The sequence below is a fragment of the Bufo bufo genome, chromosome 5, assembly GCF_905171765.1.
Source record: "Bufo bufo chromosome 5, aBufBuf1.1, whole genome shotgun sequence".
NCBI lineage: Eukaryota > Metazoa > Chordata > Amphibia > Anura > Bufonidae > Bufo > Bufo bufo.
Window position 1 is genome coordinate 434,564,805 of NC_053393.1, and position 19,359 is coordinate 434,584,163.

A 19,359-nucleotide genomic window follows, 5' to 3' on the forward strand; every position below is an offset into this window, starting at 1 on the left:
GTATTCATGTATTTCTAGGAGGAATAACATAAGAATAAGACGATGCAAAAAATATATATACAATGCTCCAGAATTGTAATGTTCTACGGAACGGAATTATTTACTGAATCGGACAAGTCATGGAAGCTGACAGGTCCGGCACAGGGGCGGCAGGAGTGTTGCCGAAAATCCATCCCATGTGTCTGAATGGGGTTATGCATGAATTTCTGCAAGGCTCACTGAATAGCACAGCCCCAACCACCTCATCCGTGTGAAGAGAGGCTGTAAACTTACATTACGCCACCTGGACTGAGACGTTATGGGCACCAAACTTACTATTGTGTGCTGACGGATTAGCTTTATGTGGCCAGTCCTGCAGATTGTTTTGGGCTTTTGCCTCCATTAGGGCCCGTTCACATCCGGGTTGGAGGCTTCGTTGCAGATTCCATTAAAAAGACCAGAAGAAAAAGTCCTGTATGCAAAACCTTTTTTCCAGTAAAAAATGGGATTCCGAATTGTAACTGAATGGACTCCATTGTAGACAGTTATGACGGCCCAGGTCAGTTACGGTGATGTGAACCCGGCCTTAGCTAAAAGCAGCATTTGCAGCTGGGTAGTGTACCGCAGTGCCCCCATCACAGAGAACAGGGTAGCTACATTCTCCAGGCCGCCCGGAGGGCACCCCGGCTTTAGGCAATATGGACTCCCATAGCTAGCTTCTCCTTATTATCAGTGAGCTACCATTCACATTTGTGGAGGAGACGTCTCCCGAAACGATCATAATGTAATCATCAGAATAATCCTGATAACCCTAGTGACAGTAGGAAAGGGGTCCAATGACCTCCAGATCAGACCTCGCAGGGTATGTTCACACCATTAAAATATCCCTTCTTTATGGGGATGAACAGTCGTTATTACGATCATTCCTCCCCATACAGTGTTGGGGGCACATATTTGACTATAGTCAGGACAATGTGCTGCCGACCAATTAGGTGCCACGTGATAGGTGTGATCAGCCGACAAGCGGGACCTTAACATGGGGCATTTATGGGGATCAAGTGTTTGTGGGATTGCCCCAGTCCTTAGAAGTCCTCTCCGAGACCTGTGAGCTGTATCAGAGCGTTGTGGTGTATATACAGGGCAGTGGGGACACAGCACCCCTGGTTTGGTGCAGGCTGGCACTCATTAGGTGCTGGGTCCCATGCGTCTGTGTGGATGCGGGGTCGGCGCACTGTTTATCCAGCAAGCAGCTTGCTATACTCCATCCAGAGCACATCTGCTGGCGTTCCCATCTGTGGAGCTGCGCTCTCTGGAGAGATGGGGGAAAGGGCCTTTTTTGTTTTCCATGACTGCCTTTGAGGCTAGGTGGTAAACAATGGTTTCTGTAAGGACGGGGGTGTGCCGGCAGCTGAACGTGTGCCATGTGCTGCTCCAGGGAGCAGGTTGTATATTCTTATCATGTGGAGGGAGGGTGGCAGACACAAACCACAACCTTCCAGTTTCATCTCTGATTTGCTGAAGAAGTTGCTTTGGTTTCTTAGAGCCTGAAGAGTTACCAGTCAAATGAGATGCTAAAAGTTTAAATTAAAGTTTTCTTTTTTTTGCACTGGTGTTGAAAATGTTAACCCTTAGGTCCCTTTCGCACAAGCAAGTTCCACACTTTGGACTCGCATCGTGTGTCAGTAAGAGCACCTGTCCTGACCTCCCCAGCACTGACGGGGTGCATAGCATTATGTTGATTTATGATGCTATGTAAGGTAACCCTTACAGTACTGGAATGTATTGTATAACACTGACAGCATTATGCCAGTGTAAAGCCTCATTGACATGTCGGTGTTCCACGGTGCAGTACGTGTTCTCCACTAACAGCACACGGGCATTCACACATCGGTGTTTTAGCACGGTCCGTGGGTCTGTGTTTTGTCCATGTTCACGGATCTATCACACCCATTATACTCTATGGGTCCGTGAAAAGCCCATCCGTGTTTCACGGATCATTAGGAAGAGATGCTTTGAAAATAATTTTTCAGCAGTATAGTTTCAGTGAAACACTGGCACACGGATCCATCACGGACATCTTCATGGATGCATCACTGACCTTCTCACGGATTTCAGCACAGACATGGACGTGTGAATGACGCTTAACTGATAGAAATAACTGACCAAATAACTGAAATGTGAACTTGGCCTAAATAAGGGCTCATGCACATGAATGTGGGACGCCAACACTTGAACGGGTCTGCAACCTGGAAGGCATGGAAGCACTACGGAGCGCTTTTCTGGCATTTCAGTCCGTGCCTCTGCACCACAAAAAAATAGAACATGCTCTATTTTTCTTTGTTGCAGTGCGGACGGATCTTGTACCCATTCAAGTTAAACGGCTCTGCATCCGTCAGCCCCGGCCATTGGGGACCAACTGTGGTCCCCAGTGCGTGGCACGGGTTCGTGTTAATCAGCCCTAAGGCGCACCTACATAAATAGGTCGGAAAGTAGGCACAAAAGTTAGAAAACTTCTGAAGTCATGGTACACGACCGTTGTTTTGGTCCGCATCTGAGTCACAGTTTTTGCGGCTCAGATGCGGACCCATTCACTTCAATGGGGCCACAAAAGATGTGGACAGCACTCCTTGTGCTGTCCGCATCCGTTGCTCCGTTCCGTGGTCTGCAAAAAAAATATAACCTGTCCTATTCTTGTCCGTTTTGCGGACAAGAATAGGCAGTTATATTAATGGCTCTCCGTGCTGTTCCGCAAATTGCAAAACACACAACGGTCGTGTGCAGGTAGCCTTAGTCTAAAAAAATCAGTCTGAAAGTGGCCTTAGGCTAGGTTTACACATTGAGGGTCATTTACTAAGAGCACCATGTGATTATTTGGCGTAAAACAAGTCCCAAAACCCCGTTTTGCAAGTTTATTAATGCCAGTGTGACAATATTTTGTTGCACAAGTGTTTCTGCGCCATCCTCGCCACGTGGGACTTTGGCACCGACTAATTTACCATCTTTTACCCTAGAGTCCCAGAGGATTTTGTTTTTTTTGCGGATTCATTTTTCCTCCCTGCCTTCCAGGAGCCATATCAGTTTTTTATAATTATTTTATATTTTTGGTCCGGTGTAAAAGTCAGAGGCTGGAGTAGTTTTCTGACCAGAAGCACGGACTGTCAGAGGTGTGCCCTCAATGTTAGACCCCCATCAGACCTTATATCAGCCCTCAATGTCAGACCCCCCCCAATCAGAGTTTTTTGCTAGAACACCATAAGATCTCAGACAGATTAAAATAATCTTCTTGCTTTAAAAGGGTTTTCAGAGATTTTAAGAGCCCATGCACACGGCCATAGTTCTATATTCTTATTTTATTTTTTTGCGGGGCCACGAATCGGACATGCGGAAGTGGACAGCACACGGTGTGGTTTCCACATGTTTTGCGGCTCTGTTAAAGTGAATAGCTCCGCATCCGACCCGCTAAAAATGCGGATCGGGTGCAGACAAAAAATGCATTAGTGTCCATGAACCTCAATTCTGATGACCTATCCTCAGGATAGATACTGATGAATTATCCTTCGTTTAGGTCATCAGTATTAAAATCTTGGAAAACCCCTTTAAGGCCACACACAAGCGAGCTAAATTTGCGTAATGTGTCTGCGAGATCTCATTCTGATCTCCGCTCCTCCGGCAGGATCGCACATTAGGCCTCATGCACACAACTGTCGTTTCTGTCCACATCTGAACTTCAATGGGGCAGCAAAAGCTGTGGACAGCACAGCAAAAAAATAGTCCTATTCTTGTCCGTTTTGCTGACGAGAATTGACATTTGAAAAATACTGCGGGGCCTGCAGAAGGAAAAATGCACACGACCGGTATCCATGTTTTGAAGACCACAAAACCAAATATGCCCATGTGCTTAAAGGGAACTTGTCACCGGGATTTTGTGTATAGAGCTGAGGACATGGGTTGCTAGATGGCCGCTAGCACATCCGCAATACCCAGTCCCCATAGCTCTGTGTGCTTTTATTGTGTAAAAAAACCCGATTTGATACATATGCAAATTAACCTGAGATGTGTCCTGTCCCTGAGATGAGTCCAGTGTGAAGGAGCCCAGCACCGCCCCGCATCCTCCGAATCTCCTCCTTGCTCCCCGACGCCAGAAATCTAGAGCGCCCTAATCTCGCAATGCGCATGCGCAGTGTCTTCATACTGTTCCTTCCCTGAGGCTGATGCCAGCACAGGGAAGGAACTGCGCATGCGCTAGCTCGCGCATCGCGAGATTACGGCGCTCTGGCTTTCTGACGTCAGGGAGCAAGGAGGAGATTCTGAGGATGCGGGGCGGTGCTGGGCTCCTTCACACTGGACTCATCTCAGGGACAGGACACATCTCAGGTTAATTTGCATATGTATCAAATCGGGTTTTTTACACAATAAAAGCACACAGAGCTATGGGGACTGGGTATTGCGGATGTGCTAGCGGCCATCTAGCAACCCATGTCCTCAGCTCTATACACAAAATCCTGGTGACAGGTTCCCTTTAAGGCCTTATGAGGATGTATAATGCTGTGTGACCCTGAGAGTCCTGGAATCTACTGACATAATGCTGTCTGTGTAATACACTAGATTTCAGGACTCTCAAGGTCACAGCATTATAAATCGGTATAAGGCATCATGCATAAGACCGTTCCGTTTTTTTTGCGGACCGCAAATTGCAGATCCTCAAAACATGGAAGCCGCCTGTGTATCTTCCGCAATTTGCGGAACGGAACAGGCGGACCATTGTAGAAATGCCTATTCTTTTACGCAAAACAGACAAGAATAGGACATGTTATATATATTTTTTTTGCGGGGCTACATAACGGAGCAACAGATGCGGACAGCACACGGAGTGCTGTCCGCATCTTTTGCGGCCCCATTGAAGTGAATGGGTTCGCACCCGAGCCACAAAAAACTGTGGCTCGGATGTGGACCAGAACAACGGTCGTGTACATGAGGCCTTATGCTGTGGGAACCGGTCAGTGGAGTGGAGGTAAGAACGGGACCTTACACTGACACACTGCAAGTTTATCGTATTAAACTCGTTTGTGTGTGTCTGGTGTCGGGGTGATGCTACACACTCAGATTTTTTTTAATGCAATTTTTGAATCTTAAGCCAAGAGTGGATTAAAGAAAGTGGTGAAGTTGTCCTTAATCCGTTCTCTCCTGTTATGATCCTCACCTGATTTTGGCTTCAGAAACTGCATCACTAAGCCTGAACATGTGACAGCACCCTAAGGGCTCATTCCCACGACTATAGGCCGTCCGCAATGCACTGGCCGTGTGAATCCCGGTGCATTGTGGCGTGCACTCATTGACTTGAATGGTTCCACGAGCTGCGATATACGGCAAAAGACTGGACATGTCTTATATTTTGCGGTGCAGAGGCACGGACCCAAAAGCCCACGGAAGCGCTTTTTTTTTTTTTTTTTTTTTTGAGCTTCCGATCCGTTCCTCCGCAGAGTGCCATTGCGGACCCAGTTGCGTTTGCGGTCCGCAATACTGGCACGGACGGCCTACGGTTATGTGAATGAGCCCTAAGGCAGAGGATGCTGCACAAGCCTGTTTTATGAATCAATACAAGAAAACGCCCATAGATGTCCCTATTGCCAAAACTTAGTGCATCAATAAATATTGTGGCTAATAAAAGGGTCCAACTAATCAGATACCCCGGTACAAGCTCCTAAGTATTCAAGACAACTAAAACAAAAAATGGAGATCACATAGTACCCATATAAAACATTGTATTTTATTAAGTCATAAAATATACCATTAAAAAGGTGGAAGGGACAGAACGGACACCGTCCCGGCAATGCACACACCACAAAAATGGTGTCATAAATGGCTAAAAGTCAATATTCCATACGTATAAATGGCTATTAGAAACAGTATATTAGTAACAATAGACATTAGGGTGAGTCAGTGATGGCAAAAGTCATAAAAAATACATAGAATGAAGATATTGGCAAGCTGAATGTATAAATGCGGACCGCTCCTGCAAAATCTAAGCCAAGAACTCCAAAAGGACAATGCCACAAGCAGTGTGTGTATCCCAGAATGGCGCTACCTACGTCCGGACGAAGGCACGCCGAAACGCGCTGCTTGTGGGCGAGTCCTGTTTATGCCATTGTCCTTTTGGAGTTCTTGGCTTAGATTTTGCAGGAGCGGTCCGCATTTATACATTCAGCTTGCCAATATCTTCATTCTATGTATTTTTTATGACTTTTGCCATCACTGACTCACCCTAATGTCTATTGTTACTAATATACTGTTTCTAATATCCATTTATACGTATGGAATATTGACTTTTAGCCATTTATGACACCATTTTTGTGGTGTGTGTATTGCCGGGATGGTATAATGTTTTATATGGGTACTATGTGAGCTCCATTTTTAGTTTTATGGTATATTCACACACCGCCTCTTGATGGACCACATGAAGATGTCCATAGAAGAGCATTGCAGTTATCAATGAAGTCTGATTCTCGTTTTTGAGTCGCTTGCCTCCCCCCCTCTGGACAGTGTGAACGATCTGAGAAAGTCAGACGATGCTGTTTGACGTGCTAAAAGACTGGAAGTAGAATCCATGAAGTGATTTAAAAAAGATTAATACGTGTAAAAAACCGTAACAACACTGAATACCACTGCAACAATGCATGTGTGTTTTGTTTTTTTAATGCATTTTGCTACAGTTTTAATTGCACTTCCACTGCTGTGTGTCCTAACAGCCAGACACAGGATTGTAAAGGGGTGAGGGGGACATGAAAGAGCGGACAAAATAAAGGTGATTACTGCAGAACCGCTGGAATTTAAAAAATTATTTTTTTCAATGCATTTTCGGTGTTTAGTGTTTTTTTTTTTTTTTTTTTTTTAAACTGAATGTATTAGCGTATTTACATGTTCCCTTGGTGCTTATGGGAAAAGGTATGGAAGGCACCATGGCAGTTAAATGGCTTGTCCAGGATTTTTTTGCTTTTGCTTTACACACCAGCCTGGACTATCTGTGGAGAGATCTATAGTCGTCGCCCACTCTCCGGCACTCTGTCACTGCTTGGGAACATGTGAAAGCTGAGGCCACTCACTGGCTGCCCATCCGTCCTCGTGGTAGCGCTCCGATGGGGGCCCAGAACTGAGCGGCAGGTCGCATAAAGATTTATTTTTATCTGCAAATGAGAATAATTCTGTTACTTATGTAAACACTCGGTGGGACCAGTATGGCCAGTTCTGGTCATCCTGTACATCTTTCTTTCAAGGGAGGTTTGTTTCCTTTTGGTGGCAGCATGGATGGTCATCCCTTACCATTAGTGGACCACAACTCCTCCCTCTCTGGCGCAGTGGGCCATCGCTTCTATGCGTCTGGTCCGCTGCTCTGTGGACTTCAGCCACATATTTACAACCTCTCCTGGTATTTTCTTCCACTTCCTGCCTTTGACCTTCCTTTCTTTTTCTTTTCTCTTACATTATTCGAGATGTTTTGGTAGTTTTCCTTTTAGCCTATAGTTACGCTCATGTCACGTGCGCTAGCAGCTCTATTTTCAGAGAACTTTTCTTGTGCTGATGTCCTTTTTGTGGTATTTTTGAGTGCCAGGTTCGGGGTTTGCCCTGGGTGGCTCCCTCTGGCTTCTCCCTGCTCCGCTGGGCTTGATTGCACAAATAGAAAAGCCCCCAAACCTCTTAAGGGCCGTTTCACATGAACAAGTCCATTGTGGGAATTGCACTTCGTGTATGAGCATGATCCTCAGCGCATGGCATTATCATGCTTTATAATGCAATGTGCCTCTGCTTGACCTTACTTCTACAGGATCATAGTGACATAAAGCGGTCAGTACGATCCTGTAGCAGTAAGGTGAAGCTGAAACACACAGCATTATAAATCGGTATAATGCCGTGCGCTCCTGCAAGTCCAGAAAGGAGAATCGCACTCGCACACACGGAGCGTGATTACCACAATGGACTCGCTCGTGTGACACAGCCCTAAAGAGGGTCCTTACACACCTGAATTTAGTGCTAGTGTTTGTTTGTTTTAAAGGGGGGATACTTTTTTTCCCTTTTTTTTTTTTTTCCCCCAGTTTTTATTTTTTTGCACATGATGGTAGAGATTTATCAAAACTGGCGGTGTAAAGGACAGCAGAATCAGATTGATTCTTTCATTTACCACAGGAGCTCTGAAAAATGAAAGGTGGAATCTGATTGTCTTCTAAGGGCAACTAAGCCAGTTTTCCTTTGCGTCAGTTTTGATTAATCTCTCCCTTAAGCCTGTATTACATGTGCAGATAGCTAACAAGCGTTCGTTGGAATGCTAGTTAGCGATGATTTGCCAATGTAAAAGTGCCGCCGATTACCCAATGAACGAGCAAACATTCGTTCATCAGGCAGTGTAAATTTTTAGGCAGGCTGAAGAATCCTTATTTGCTTGCTGCAGATTTTGCCGTCCAATCGCGGTCTGCTGCCAGCAAGCAATGATTATGTACGGGGACAAGCGATGGCATTATCAATTACTCCTTACCATACTGTGGAGGAGATCACTGCATGTAAATACAGTGGTCTCCTCCACTGATGAGCAGGTTATTGCCAGGAAGGGACTCTACCTTCCTGACGATCGCCAGCCTAATCTGCTGTTCCAATACCAGTCTAAGGGTCCATTCAGACGTCCGTAGGTGTTTTGTGGTCCGCAAATCACGGACACCGGCAATGTGCGTTGCGCATTTCATGGACCGCACATCTCCTGCACTATAATAGAAAATGCCTTTTCTTGTCCGCAGTTGCGGACAATAGTACATGTTCTATTTTTTTCGGGAACAGAATTGCGGATCCGGAAATGCGGATGCGGACAGCACATAGTGTGCTGTCTGCATCTGTTCCGGCCCCGGAAAAGCAAAGAACGCCATCTAATTATCAAAAACACTGGTAGCAAAAAAAATAAAAAATTAAACTGTTTTATGTTCCCCTCGGGCCCAGACCTAAAGCTAACATCTGGAGCTGGTATTTTTACTGCAAAAAATGCAGGTATAACAAAGCGTGTAAAACCACCCAAAAGGGTTTTCCTGGGAATTTTTTTGTAAAAACCAGAACAGAGAATGTTAAGTAAAAAAAGCATTACTCACCTCCACAGTTCCGCCGTTAATCGATGCTGTACTCCATGTCCCAGCTCATACAGTGGAAATGCCAAGAAAATCCTGCTCATTCTGCTATTTCTGGCATGTTGAGCTGGGATAGGAAGTGGAGAGCAGTATGGACCACATGAGTGGCATGGGATTGATGAGGGTGAGTAATGCTTCTTTTTTTTAAAATTATTTTTAATTATTTTTCTTTTTTTTTCTTTTCCATCTTCTGGCCTGTTTTTGAACAAATCTCCTTAAAAACAAAGAAACCTAAAATGTTTTTAAATTGTGTTGTCTTGCTCCATGTATAAGATTACTAAAAATTACAGCATATATTTTTATTTTTTAAGTCTGAAAAAAAGATTTGTGTTTACATCTCCGGTGTGACCAATTTCTAAATGTCAATTTTTTTTCTTTTTCTGTGCTTTCAATGCAGTGGTGTTTTGGTAAGGCTATCGAGTTGTAACCATCCAGTGGTTATGAAGGGCTTGTGTGCAGAATGTGGACAAGACTTAACGCAGTAAGTAAAATGTTGTTGACTTGGTAAGACTGAACAAACGGCAAAAATACAACAGAGTAATGATTATTAAAGAGCCGAGGGAATCGTCGCCATGAAAATGCAGTGTAATCTGCAGGCAGCATGTTCGGGAGCAGGAGGAGTTGAGCAAATTGTTATCTTGTTTTATGGGAAAAGATTCAGTAAAACTTGTCTTTTATTCACTTACATCACTGGTGTTTCTATGCTTAAGAGTCACATGGAGGCCTACTCTGTGGTCAAAAGCTAACTGTACAGCTCTATATACAGAGATGGCTGACAATCAGTGTGTTGGATGCCCCAGTGACTCCTGTGCTTAGAAAGACCAGTGATATACTGTATTTATTGCTTTTTAAGACGCACCTGGTAAGATACGCCCCAGGTTTTAGAGGAGGAAAAAAAAGAATTTTTTTTTTTTTTACCAGACCTCATATCAGATCCTCAGATCAGACCCCCCCCCCCCCCCCCCCCCATAAATATCAGGATATCGGATCAGATTGCCATTTCAGAACATCACATCAGATGTGAATATATAAACTGAAGTTACAAACCTGTTAGGCCCTCTAGAGTCCTCTTCTCAAAGTGCTAAATCCAAAAGACATCCCTTTGCTATGACATTTGTGGTGGTTTTGCTCTGGTAGATAGGGTAAGATGGCGCAGTACAGAGGCAAAATACAAGTTCTTAACTCAAAACGTCAGTGTTTATTCACACTTGAGGCAATTGCACAAAACGGCACGTAACTTTGCAGTCTTGGTTTTAATTCACACACATTGGAAAGTTCATATAACACAAGTCACTTTGCTGGCAGTTCTGCCTCCATTAGTCCACAGCAGGCTTTAAGGGGCTTGTTTCCCCAGCGTGCGGCTCTCAGCCCTCCAGCATGGCACAAAGCCTCATATCCCAAAAACGGAGACATCTCTGCTTAGCCCAGCTGCCTATTTAAGGACAGCCAGGTGCTGCCAAAACCCAGACTGGCACCTAAACTCTGGTCCGGTATTTGACCTCACCTGCCGCACATGCTGGGAGTAAAATACCTGCCTTGCCAGACACAACCCCTCACTGTGTCTCATACACCCCCCCCCCCCCCCACCCCCCCATCCTTTGTTCAACCCTGAGGGGGTGGACACTTGACAGACAATGCACCTGGGACAGGCCATCCGCATTTCCCTGCAACCGGCCTGTTCTGTGTTCTACAGAGAATTTAAAGTTCTGCAGAGGCAAAAAACATCTGGTGACCCGGGCATTCCTGTCTTTTGGCCTGGCTCATCCACTTGAGAGGGGAGTGGTCGGTCACCAGGCGGAACGTTCTCGCCAACAAACAGTAGCGGAGAGACTCGAGTGCCCACTTGATAGCCAGGCACTCTCTCTCCACTATACTGTACCTGGTTTCGACTGGGGTGAGCTTGCAGCTTAGGAAGACAACGGCATGCTCCTCCCCGTTGACTTCCTGAGACAGTACAACACCGAGGCCAACTTCGGAGGCATCCGTTTGTACCAGGAACTCCCTCTTGAAGTTGGGCGTCACCAAAACCGGTGACCCACACAGGGCCCACTTCAAAGCGGCAAAAGCCTCTTTTGCCCGATCATCCCAGCGAGCCATCACTGATTTTCATCCCTTCAAGTGCCCTGTCAAGGGCGCAGCTAGAGTAGCAAAGTGGGGAACAAACCTCATGTAATAGCCCACCATTCCCAGGAATTACTTTATTTGCCTAGTGGTGACAGGTCAGGGCCAATTCCGTATTGCCTCTATTTTGTTCACTTGGGGTTTGATGACTCTGCGCCCAATGATATACCCCAGGTACTTAGTCTCTTGTAACCCTTGTAAGGGAGTCCACTACAGCCTGCACTTTGGGTAGGTGACTTTCCCAGTCAGTACTGTGGATGACAATATCGTCGAGGTAAGCTGAAGCGTCCCAAAGATGTGGACGGAGCACAATGTCCATTAGTCACTCAAAAGTGGCGGGGGCGCCATGCAGACCAGAGGGTAAGACCTTATATTAATACAGCACCTCAGGCGTGATGAAGGCAGTTTTCTCTTTGGCAGCTTCCGTTAGGGGCACCTGCCAGTACCCTTTCATGAGGTCCAAAACAGAAAAATACCGGGCATGGGATACGCATCGAATTTGGAAACCTCGTTAAGTTTTTGAAAGTCATTACAAAACTGCAATGTCCCGTCCAGTTTGGGTATCAATACTACAGGACTGGCCCACTCACTTTTTGACTCCTCAATGACGTCTAGCTGCAACATTAGCTGTACCTCCTCCGATATGGCTTGTCGCCGAGCCTTGGGTACCCGGTATGGTTTTAATCTGACTTTTGCCTGAGGCTCAGTGACACTGTCATGCTGGATTATGAAAGTGCGTCCAGGGAGATCCGAGAACGTTAGAGGAAACACAAATGTGAACTCCCTTGCCTCCTGAGTCTGTTTAGAGGGGAGGCTGTCAGCAATTTTTACTGTGGCAGCCGCCTCTCTTGCATCAGACAGAGTGGCCGATACCTCTTCTAGAAAACCCGGCTCTTCTGTACAGGTTTTCCTATCTTTCCACGGTTTGAGTAAATTCACATGGTAAACGTGCTTCGGCTTTCGCCGCCCTGGCTGGTGTACCTTGTAGTTTACATCTCCAATTTTCTCGAGTACCCTGTAGGGCCCCTACCACCTAGTCAGGAACTTATTGTCCACGGTCAGCACCAGAACCAAAACCCGATCACCCGGGTTAAAGATCCGGACCCGAGCCTGCCGATTATAGACCCGACTCTGGGCTCGCTGAGCTGCCTCCATATGCTCCCTAACAAGAGGAGACACCACTGTCTCTATCCGATCTTGCATCTGGGTAACGTACTCAATGACACTTTTATGTGGAGTGGGTTGTTGCTCCCACGCCTCTTTGGCCACGTCCAAGAGACCGCGAGGGTGTCTGTGCCATATAGCAGTTCGAAGGGCCAGAACCCAGTAGAGGCCTGGGGTACCTCTCACACTGCGAACATGAGATAGGGCAGAAGGAGGTCCCAGTCCTTCTCATCTTTAGACACTACCTTTTTCAACATATTTTTTAATGTTTGGTTAAACAGTTCTACCAGACCGTCCATTTGCGGATGGTAAACGGACATCCGTAGATGTTTTATGTGCAGCAACTTACAGAGTTCCCTCATCACCTTGGACATAAAAGAGGTCCCTTGGTCGGTCAGAACCTCTTTAGGTAGTCCTACTCGGGGAAAACATCTCCATTAACTCCTTAGCTATGAGTTTGGCCGAGGTATGTCGCAGTGGCACCGCCCCTGGGTACCGAGTGGCGTAGTCTAGAATGACTAAGATGTGTTGATGCCCTCTGGTGGACTTCGTTACTGGGCCTATGAGTTCCATAGCTATTCGGTCAAACTGTACTTCGATAATCGGGAGAGGTACCAGGGGACTATGGAAATGTGGCTGGGGCTAGTTATCTGGCAGGTCAGGCAAGACTTACAAAACTATTCCACTTCTTTGAATATGATGGGCCAGTAAAACCGCTGTAGAATACGATCCTGAGTTTCCTGCAGCCCCAGGTAATCCCCGAGAATGTGTTGGTTGGCTAAATCTATCACAAGCTTGCGATAAGCCTTGGGGACCACCAGCTGTTCAATAGGCTCACCCCGTAGTTGGTTTACCCGATACAACAAATCCTGATGAACCACAAAACGGGGAAACACTGACTTGTGGTTCACCATCTACTATTAACACATTTTCCCAGGCGTGGGATAGGGTTGGGCCCCGACGTTGGGCGGTACCAAAATTATCCCCGGAGACATTGAGGTCTTCCAATTCAGGACCCGGCGGCAAGTCCTCCATGTCTCCCACCATCACACTTAGCGGGGTTATCTCCCCCTCTTCCACCGAAATGGCGTTCACCCCTACCGCTGGCCCTTCGGTCTCAGGTTCCCAGGGTTCTGATCTCCATCCTGAGCCGGGCCACTCTGCTAAGTTTACCCCTGTCTCATGGGTATCAGTCACTCTCTCATAGCAGGCCACAGTGCTGTGAAGTCTCTCCCTATTATAAGTTTGTAGTGTAAATTTGGGGCAACTGCCACTTCGTGAGTCCATCTGCCAGCCCCTGTGGTTAGAGACACCAGGCCATGGGATAGTCTTTTAAGTCTCCATGGCACATGACCCCGACTTTCCAGCCGGTATACTCCGCTGACCGTACAAGGGGAGCCCTTACTAGGGACACCAGACTCCCTGAGTCCAGCAGAGCCTCCGCTGGAGTGTCTCCTACCTCCACCTGGCACAGGTGGTTTAGAGTTTTTGGGGTACCTGCTGCACACAGCTTCCTGGTATATAGCGACTGACAGTATCCATAGTTAGTTTCCATGGGTTCCACCTGATGGGGAGAGTCAGCTCTTACATGGCCCGGCTCCTGACACCGCCAGCAGATTATCGGAGCCAGGTCCGTAGAGGGTACACCCCGGGTGGGTTTGGTTGGTACAAGTCGCTCGGTCTGGGATGGAGATTTACGGGGTTTGACTGCCCCCCTCCCAAAAGAACCCCCTGTAACAATCTTAGTAGCCTCGTAGCGCTCCAGCAGGTCCACCATTTCTAGGGCGTTGCCAGGAGACACCTGGCCGATCCAGTGCTGGAGAGGGGTGGCAGAGCTCTCCAGAACATTTCAGCCAATAGTCTATCCAGCATAGCTGTGGGACTCGCAGGCTCAAGTCATAATACTGGGTCCTCGCAGGCTCAGTCGGATTAAACCCCCACTGATGTACCCGCTGGGGCCGGACCAACACATTCACCCCCAGTTTTGCCAAAATCTCACCCTACTTTTTGGTAGTCGGCTGCTTGATCGTCCTGCAAGTTGAAATACGCCCGCTGGGAATCGGATGCCAGGAATGGAGCGATGACCTCAGCCCACTGGACACGGGGTAGCTTTTCTCTGATGGCCACTTTCTCGTACATCGCCAGGTAGGTTTCGATGTCGTCTGCGGGGGTCATCTTAGGAATTGCGGCACAAACTGCTTTCCGGGCATTGTGGACGCTTGGGGTTGCTCTTGCTGTCTGCAAAGCCATCACGTGTTGTAGCAGCAACTGGTTGTTCTCTTGCTGCTTATTAGCCTCACGTTGCTGCAGGTTTGTCTCTTGCTGCTGCAGATTAGCCTCCATGAGGGCTTTCACAACAGCCTCCATTTTGTCGTTGGGCAACCCTGCCTGAAAAATGCAAAAAACAAAAATATCGGCGTTCACGCCAGCCTCACTGCTTTTGCCCGCATTTTCCACCAATTGTGGGGTTTCGCTCTTGTAGATGGGGTAAGCGGGTGCAGTACAGAGGTAAAACACAAGTTCTTAACTCAAAACTTCAGTGTTTATTCACACTTGAGGCAATTGCACAAAAGAGCACGTAACTTTGCAGTCTTGGTGTTGGTTCACACACTATGGAAAGTTCATATAACACAAGTCACCTTGCTGGCAGTTCTGCCTCCATTAGTCCACAGCAGGCTTTAGGGGACCTGTTTCCCCAGCATGCGGCTCTCAGCCCTCCAGCACGGCACAAAGCCTCAGATCCCAAAAACAGAGACATCTCTGCTGAGCCCAGCTGCCTATTTAAGGACAGCCGGGTGCTGCCAAATACCGGACCGGCACTTAAATTCATGTCCGGTATTTGACCACACCTGGCTGGAAACCAGCCCAGCCGCACATGCTGGGAGTAAAATACCTGCCTTGCCAGACACAACCCCTCACTGTGTCGCACATCTTAAATTAACTCCTTCATACTCCCTCATCCCCTCAGACTAATATATTATCTAAGCTCACTGATATTGTGCTGTTACTCCACAGAATATTTTACAACTGTGGGTGACACTAGGGAGGCTCGTCCCCATCGCGACCTGCTATTGGCTGCCTATCCCCCCTTCTCCGGATGTTTTCATCCGCACGACTGGGAGATGCAGCGGTGGCTGCGTGGGAATGGGGAGCGGGGTACGTACGTATAACCTGTATGAGGTGCTGTGACATTCCCTTTAAAGAGGACCTTTTGTCGGTCCAAACATTGTGAAAAAAAACTCCCAGGCTGTGAGCTCTGCGCTGCAATTGGCCAGTGCTACAGCAGAACAAGGGCAGACTCCGCCTACCATAACTTAGTGACCGAAATCTCTGCCTACCATAACTTAGTGACCGAAGATACCGGAGGGCATAGCGGCAGAACGGAGCGGTGCTCAGGGATAATAGTAAGTGCAGTGAGATCCCCGGGCGCCGCTCTCCATGTCTGTATACTTAGTTCACAATGTCAGGATCGGTGAAAAGTCCTCTTTAAATAACGTGACCACGGAGCGTGAGTGAATCTTCTCACTCACCACTCCGTGGCCTTCCGACTCTGCACCACGCTGCACTGGCCAGGGCCTTGCGTGCACACATCGTCAGCACACTGACTGACGCTGTGTGTGACGTCAGGTCCCTCCCAGTGCATGCTGGGATGAAGACGCGTCTCCATGTGTCAGCGCGCGCCGCACTGCCAGGAAAGGTAAGTATATAGTTAGCGTCGGGGGGGGGGGGGGGGGGGGGGCACCTGTGATTTGGCATGGAGGGGCTGATCTGATAGGAGTGGGATACATGGTGGATGGCATGGAGGCACTGGGGAAGGATGACATGGCAATCTGGATGGCATGGAGGGGCTGATGGCAGTGCCTCATGGGGGCACTGGAGGACATGGCATGGAGGGGCTGATCTCATGGGAGTGGGGGACATGGTATTGGGGTCTGGCTCTGATTGCAGCAAGGGAGGGTCTGATCATGGTGGCATGGGGGGACTGATTTGAGGGCAAGGCTGACTGACTTGGGAGGGGTCTTATCAAAATGCTATGTCACTGCAGCATTTTTTGTCCGGATCCCCATTACAGTCAATGGGCATCAAGCTATGACAGATGCAGCCAGTGAACTCCGGCAGTCTGATCCTCCACCGGAACAAACTGCCGGAGATCACAACATAACCTTAGATGCACATTCTGGCAGAAGAACAGCCTGCTGGAGTATAGCGTATTGGCTATAGCCGGATACAACCAGCTATATGCTCTCATTGACTATAATGTGGTCCAAGGCCATCTGGCCATGTTCCGGCATACATGCTGGGTATCGTCCAAAGCTTTTTTTGGTCTGGCCAAAACCCAGCCTGAATGCTGTAACAAGGTCGGGCCTCATTACAGTCAATGGCTGCAGCAGCCGGCAGACAATCCAGCTTTACCCGATATGGTACATTCCGGCTGTTCTCCTGACAGAATGTATATTGTAGCTGTGAAAGAAGCCTTATGTGTGTGCTATACCACTGTAACAAATAAATATTGTTTTTATAAAGAAATACGTTATTTTAAGAACGTTTTTCTTATTAGAGTACTCGATTAATCGTAAAAATAATCAATAGAATACTCGATTACTAAAATAATCGTTTACTGCAGCCCTAGGCATAATGGGGAGAAAAAAATCGTAATTTTTCTAGTTTAGTTTTTCTATCTGTACTTTTAACAAAAAAAAATTGTATTACCATTTTTCCTTATTATTCTAACATCCAAAAAGGACCCCCATTCTTGTTAACAGTGGGGTCACAGCAGGAGACCCCCAGTGATCAGATATTCATCATATATCTTGTGGATAGCTGATCAATGCTGTTTCTAAAGAGCTAAATCTTCTAGCACACTTTTATGGCTGACTAGCGCTGATCTCTCCTACCATAATTATCATTTCTGTTCTGCTGTTTCTTTCTTATCTTGGCTCCTTGTGGGGTTTCTTTACCTGAATGGCAAATCTGCCCAGTGATGCAGGGATAAATCTTCATCTGTGATGATTAGTGGCATTTGCACAATGTTGTTGATGTGACATTGCTATCCTTCTTCAGGCTCCAAAGCAAGAATGGAAAGCAGCAGGTGCCATTATCAACAGCTACTGTTTCTATGGTCCACAGCGTTCCAGAACTTATGGTTAGCTCAGAGGTAAGCTGTTCCCTCCAGTTTTCTATGAAAGTGGTCTTCTTATTGCAGGAAGGATAGCATTTTCTAGGTTATGCGATCATCTGATGATCATTGGTGAAAGGGGGGCAGGGGGGGGGGGGGGGGGGGGGGGGGCGGGGTGACTCACCACTTATCTTAAATATGGAGGGGTTACATTTCTTGGGATCAATACACTAAAGGAAATGGGGTCTCTTATTCTAATTACACTGTATAACAATGAAAATACACGAACACCAATAAAAAAATAATAATAATATGGTAACCACAATCACGAATAATGTATGTGACATCCGCAATGCTCCTAAACCCGAGCCCCATTAAAAAAAAAAAAAGATTTCCTGCGCTGCTGCTCCATTGTCAACCAGTTTCGGTTCTCACAGGACCAGGAAGTGGCTTGGCCTCTTGACAGTGAATTTTTTTACGGCGTGGGGAAGCTGTGCCAGAACGCATTCTGGCAGGCTGATCGGGTGGGTGCAGGAGCTGCGTCTGCCCGATCACTGCAGGGTCCTGGCAGTTCCTGATAGCCAGACCCCTGCTGTATCCCCCGGCATTGCTGTTTACAGCGATGCCGGCAGATTAGCCCCTTCTATGCTGCGGTCAGCGCTGACCTCGACATAGAAGGGGTTTGCTGCGCGTGAGGGAGCCCATCGGGTCCCTGCGCTGCTGTGGTGGAGATGATCCGATGTGTGACAAGGCAGCCTGATGCCGTGCAGAGGCTGCCCAATGCCTTGCACGTCGTCAGGACCTACCTTCTACTGGGGCCGAGGAGATTTGAGTAATACACTAACAGGCAATGCATTACAATACAGATGTATTTTAATGCATTGCAGAGGGGATCAGACCCCCAAAAGTTGAAGTCCCAGAGTGGGACAGAAATAAAGTAAAAAAAAAAAAAGGGGTTTTTAATAAAAATAAAGTTTCAAGTAAAAAAAAGAAGAAAAAAAGACCCCTTTCCCCAGAAAAAACACACATATTAGGTATTGCCGCGTCCATAACGACCAACTCTATTAATATATCACATGATTCTCCCTGTCCGATAAACACTACATAAAAAAAAATGTAAAAAAAAGCCATTTTTGTCACCTTACATCACAAAAAGTGCAACACCAAGTGATCAAAAAGGCGTATGTCCCACAAAATGGTACCAATAAAACCGTCACCTCATCCCACAAAAAATTAGCCCCTACCTAAGAAAATTGCTCAAAAAATTAAAAAAAATATAGCTCTCAGAACATGGAGACATTAAAACATAATTTTTTTTGTTTCAAAACTGCTATTATTGTGTTAAAGTGAAATAAATTAAAAACAAATAGATCTATTAGGTATCGCCGCATCCGTAACAATCAGCTCTATAAAAATATTACATGACCTAACTCCTCAGGTGAACACAGTAAAAAAAGAAAAAATTAAAACGGTGCCAAAAAAAAGCCATTTTTTGTCACCTAACACCACAAAGTGCAACACCAAAAGGCGTATGCCCCCCAAAATAGTACCAAACAAACAGTCACCTCATCCCTCAAAAAATGAGATCCTAACTAAGGCAATTGGTCAAAAAATAAAAAAAACTATGGCTCTTAGACTATGGAGACACTAAAACATCATTTTATTTTGTTTCAAAAATGCTATTATTGTGTAAAACTTAAATAAATAAGAAAAAGTATACATATTGGGTATTGCGACGTCCGTAACTATCTGCTCTATAAAAATCTCCATTTTCCTTTAATTCTTGTGGAACACCTAAAGGGTTAACAAAGTTTGTAAAAT

The 19,359-nt window shown here is 46.5% G+C and overlaps 1 protein-coding gene across 1 annotated transcript in view; it reads left to right on the forward strand.

Annotated features, from left to right (window-relative positions):
- CTDP1 (CTD phosphatase subunit 1) overlaps positions 1 to 19,359 on the forward strand; it is an 83,836-nt gene that overhangs the window by 9,983 nt on the left and 54,494 nt on the right. The window contains exons 2-3 of the mRNA XM_040433499.1: positions 9,535 to 9,618; positions 17,484 to 17,577. Coding sequence (XP_040289433.1) covers positions 9,535 to 9,618; positions 17,484 to 17,577 — 178 coding nt within the window. The remainder of the gene's footprint in view (positions 1 to 9,534; positions 9,619 to 17,483; positions 17,578 to 19,359) is intronic.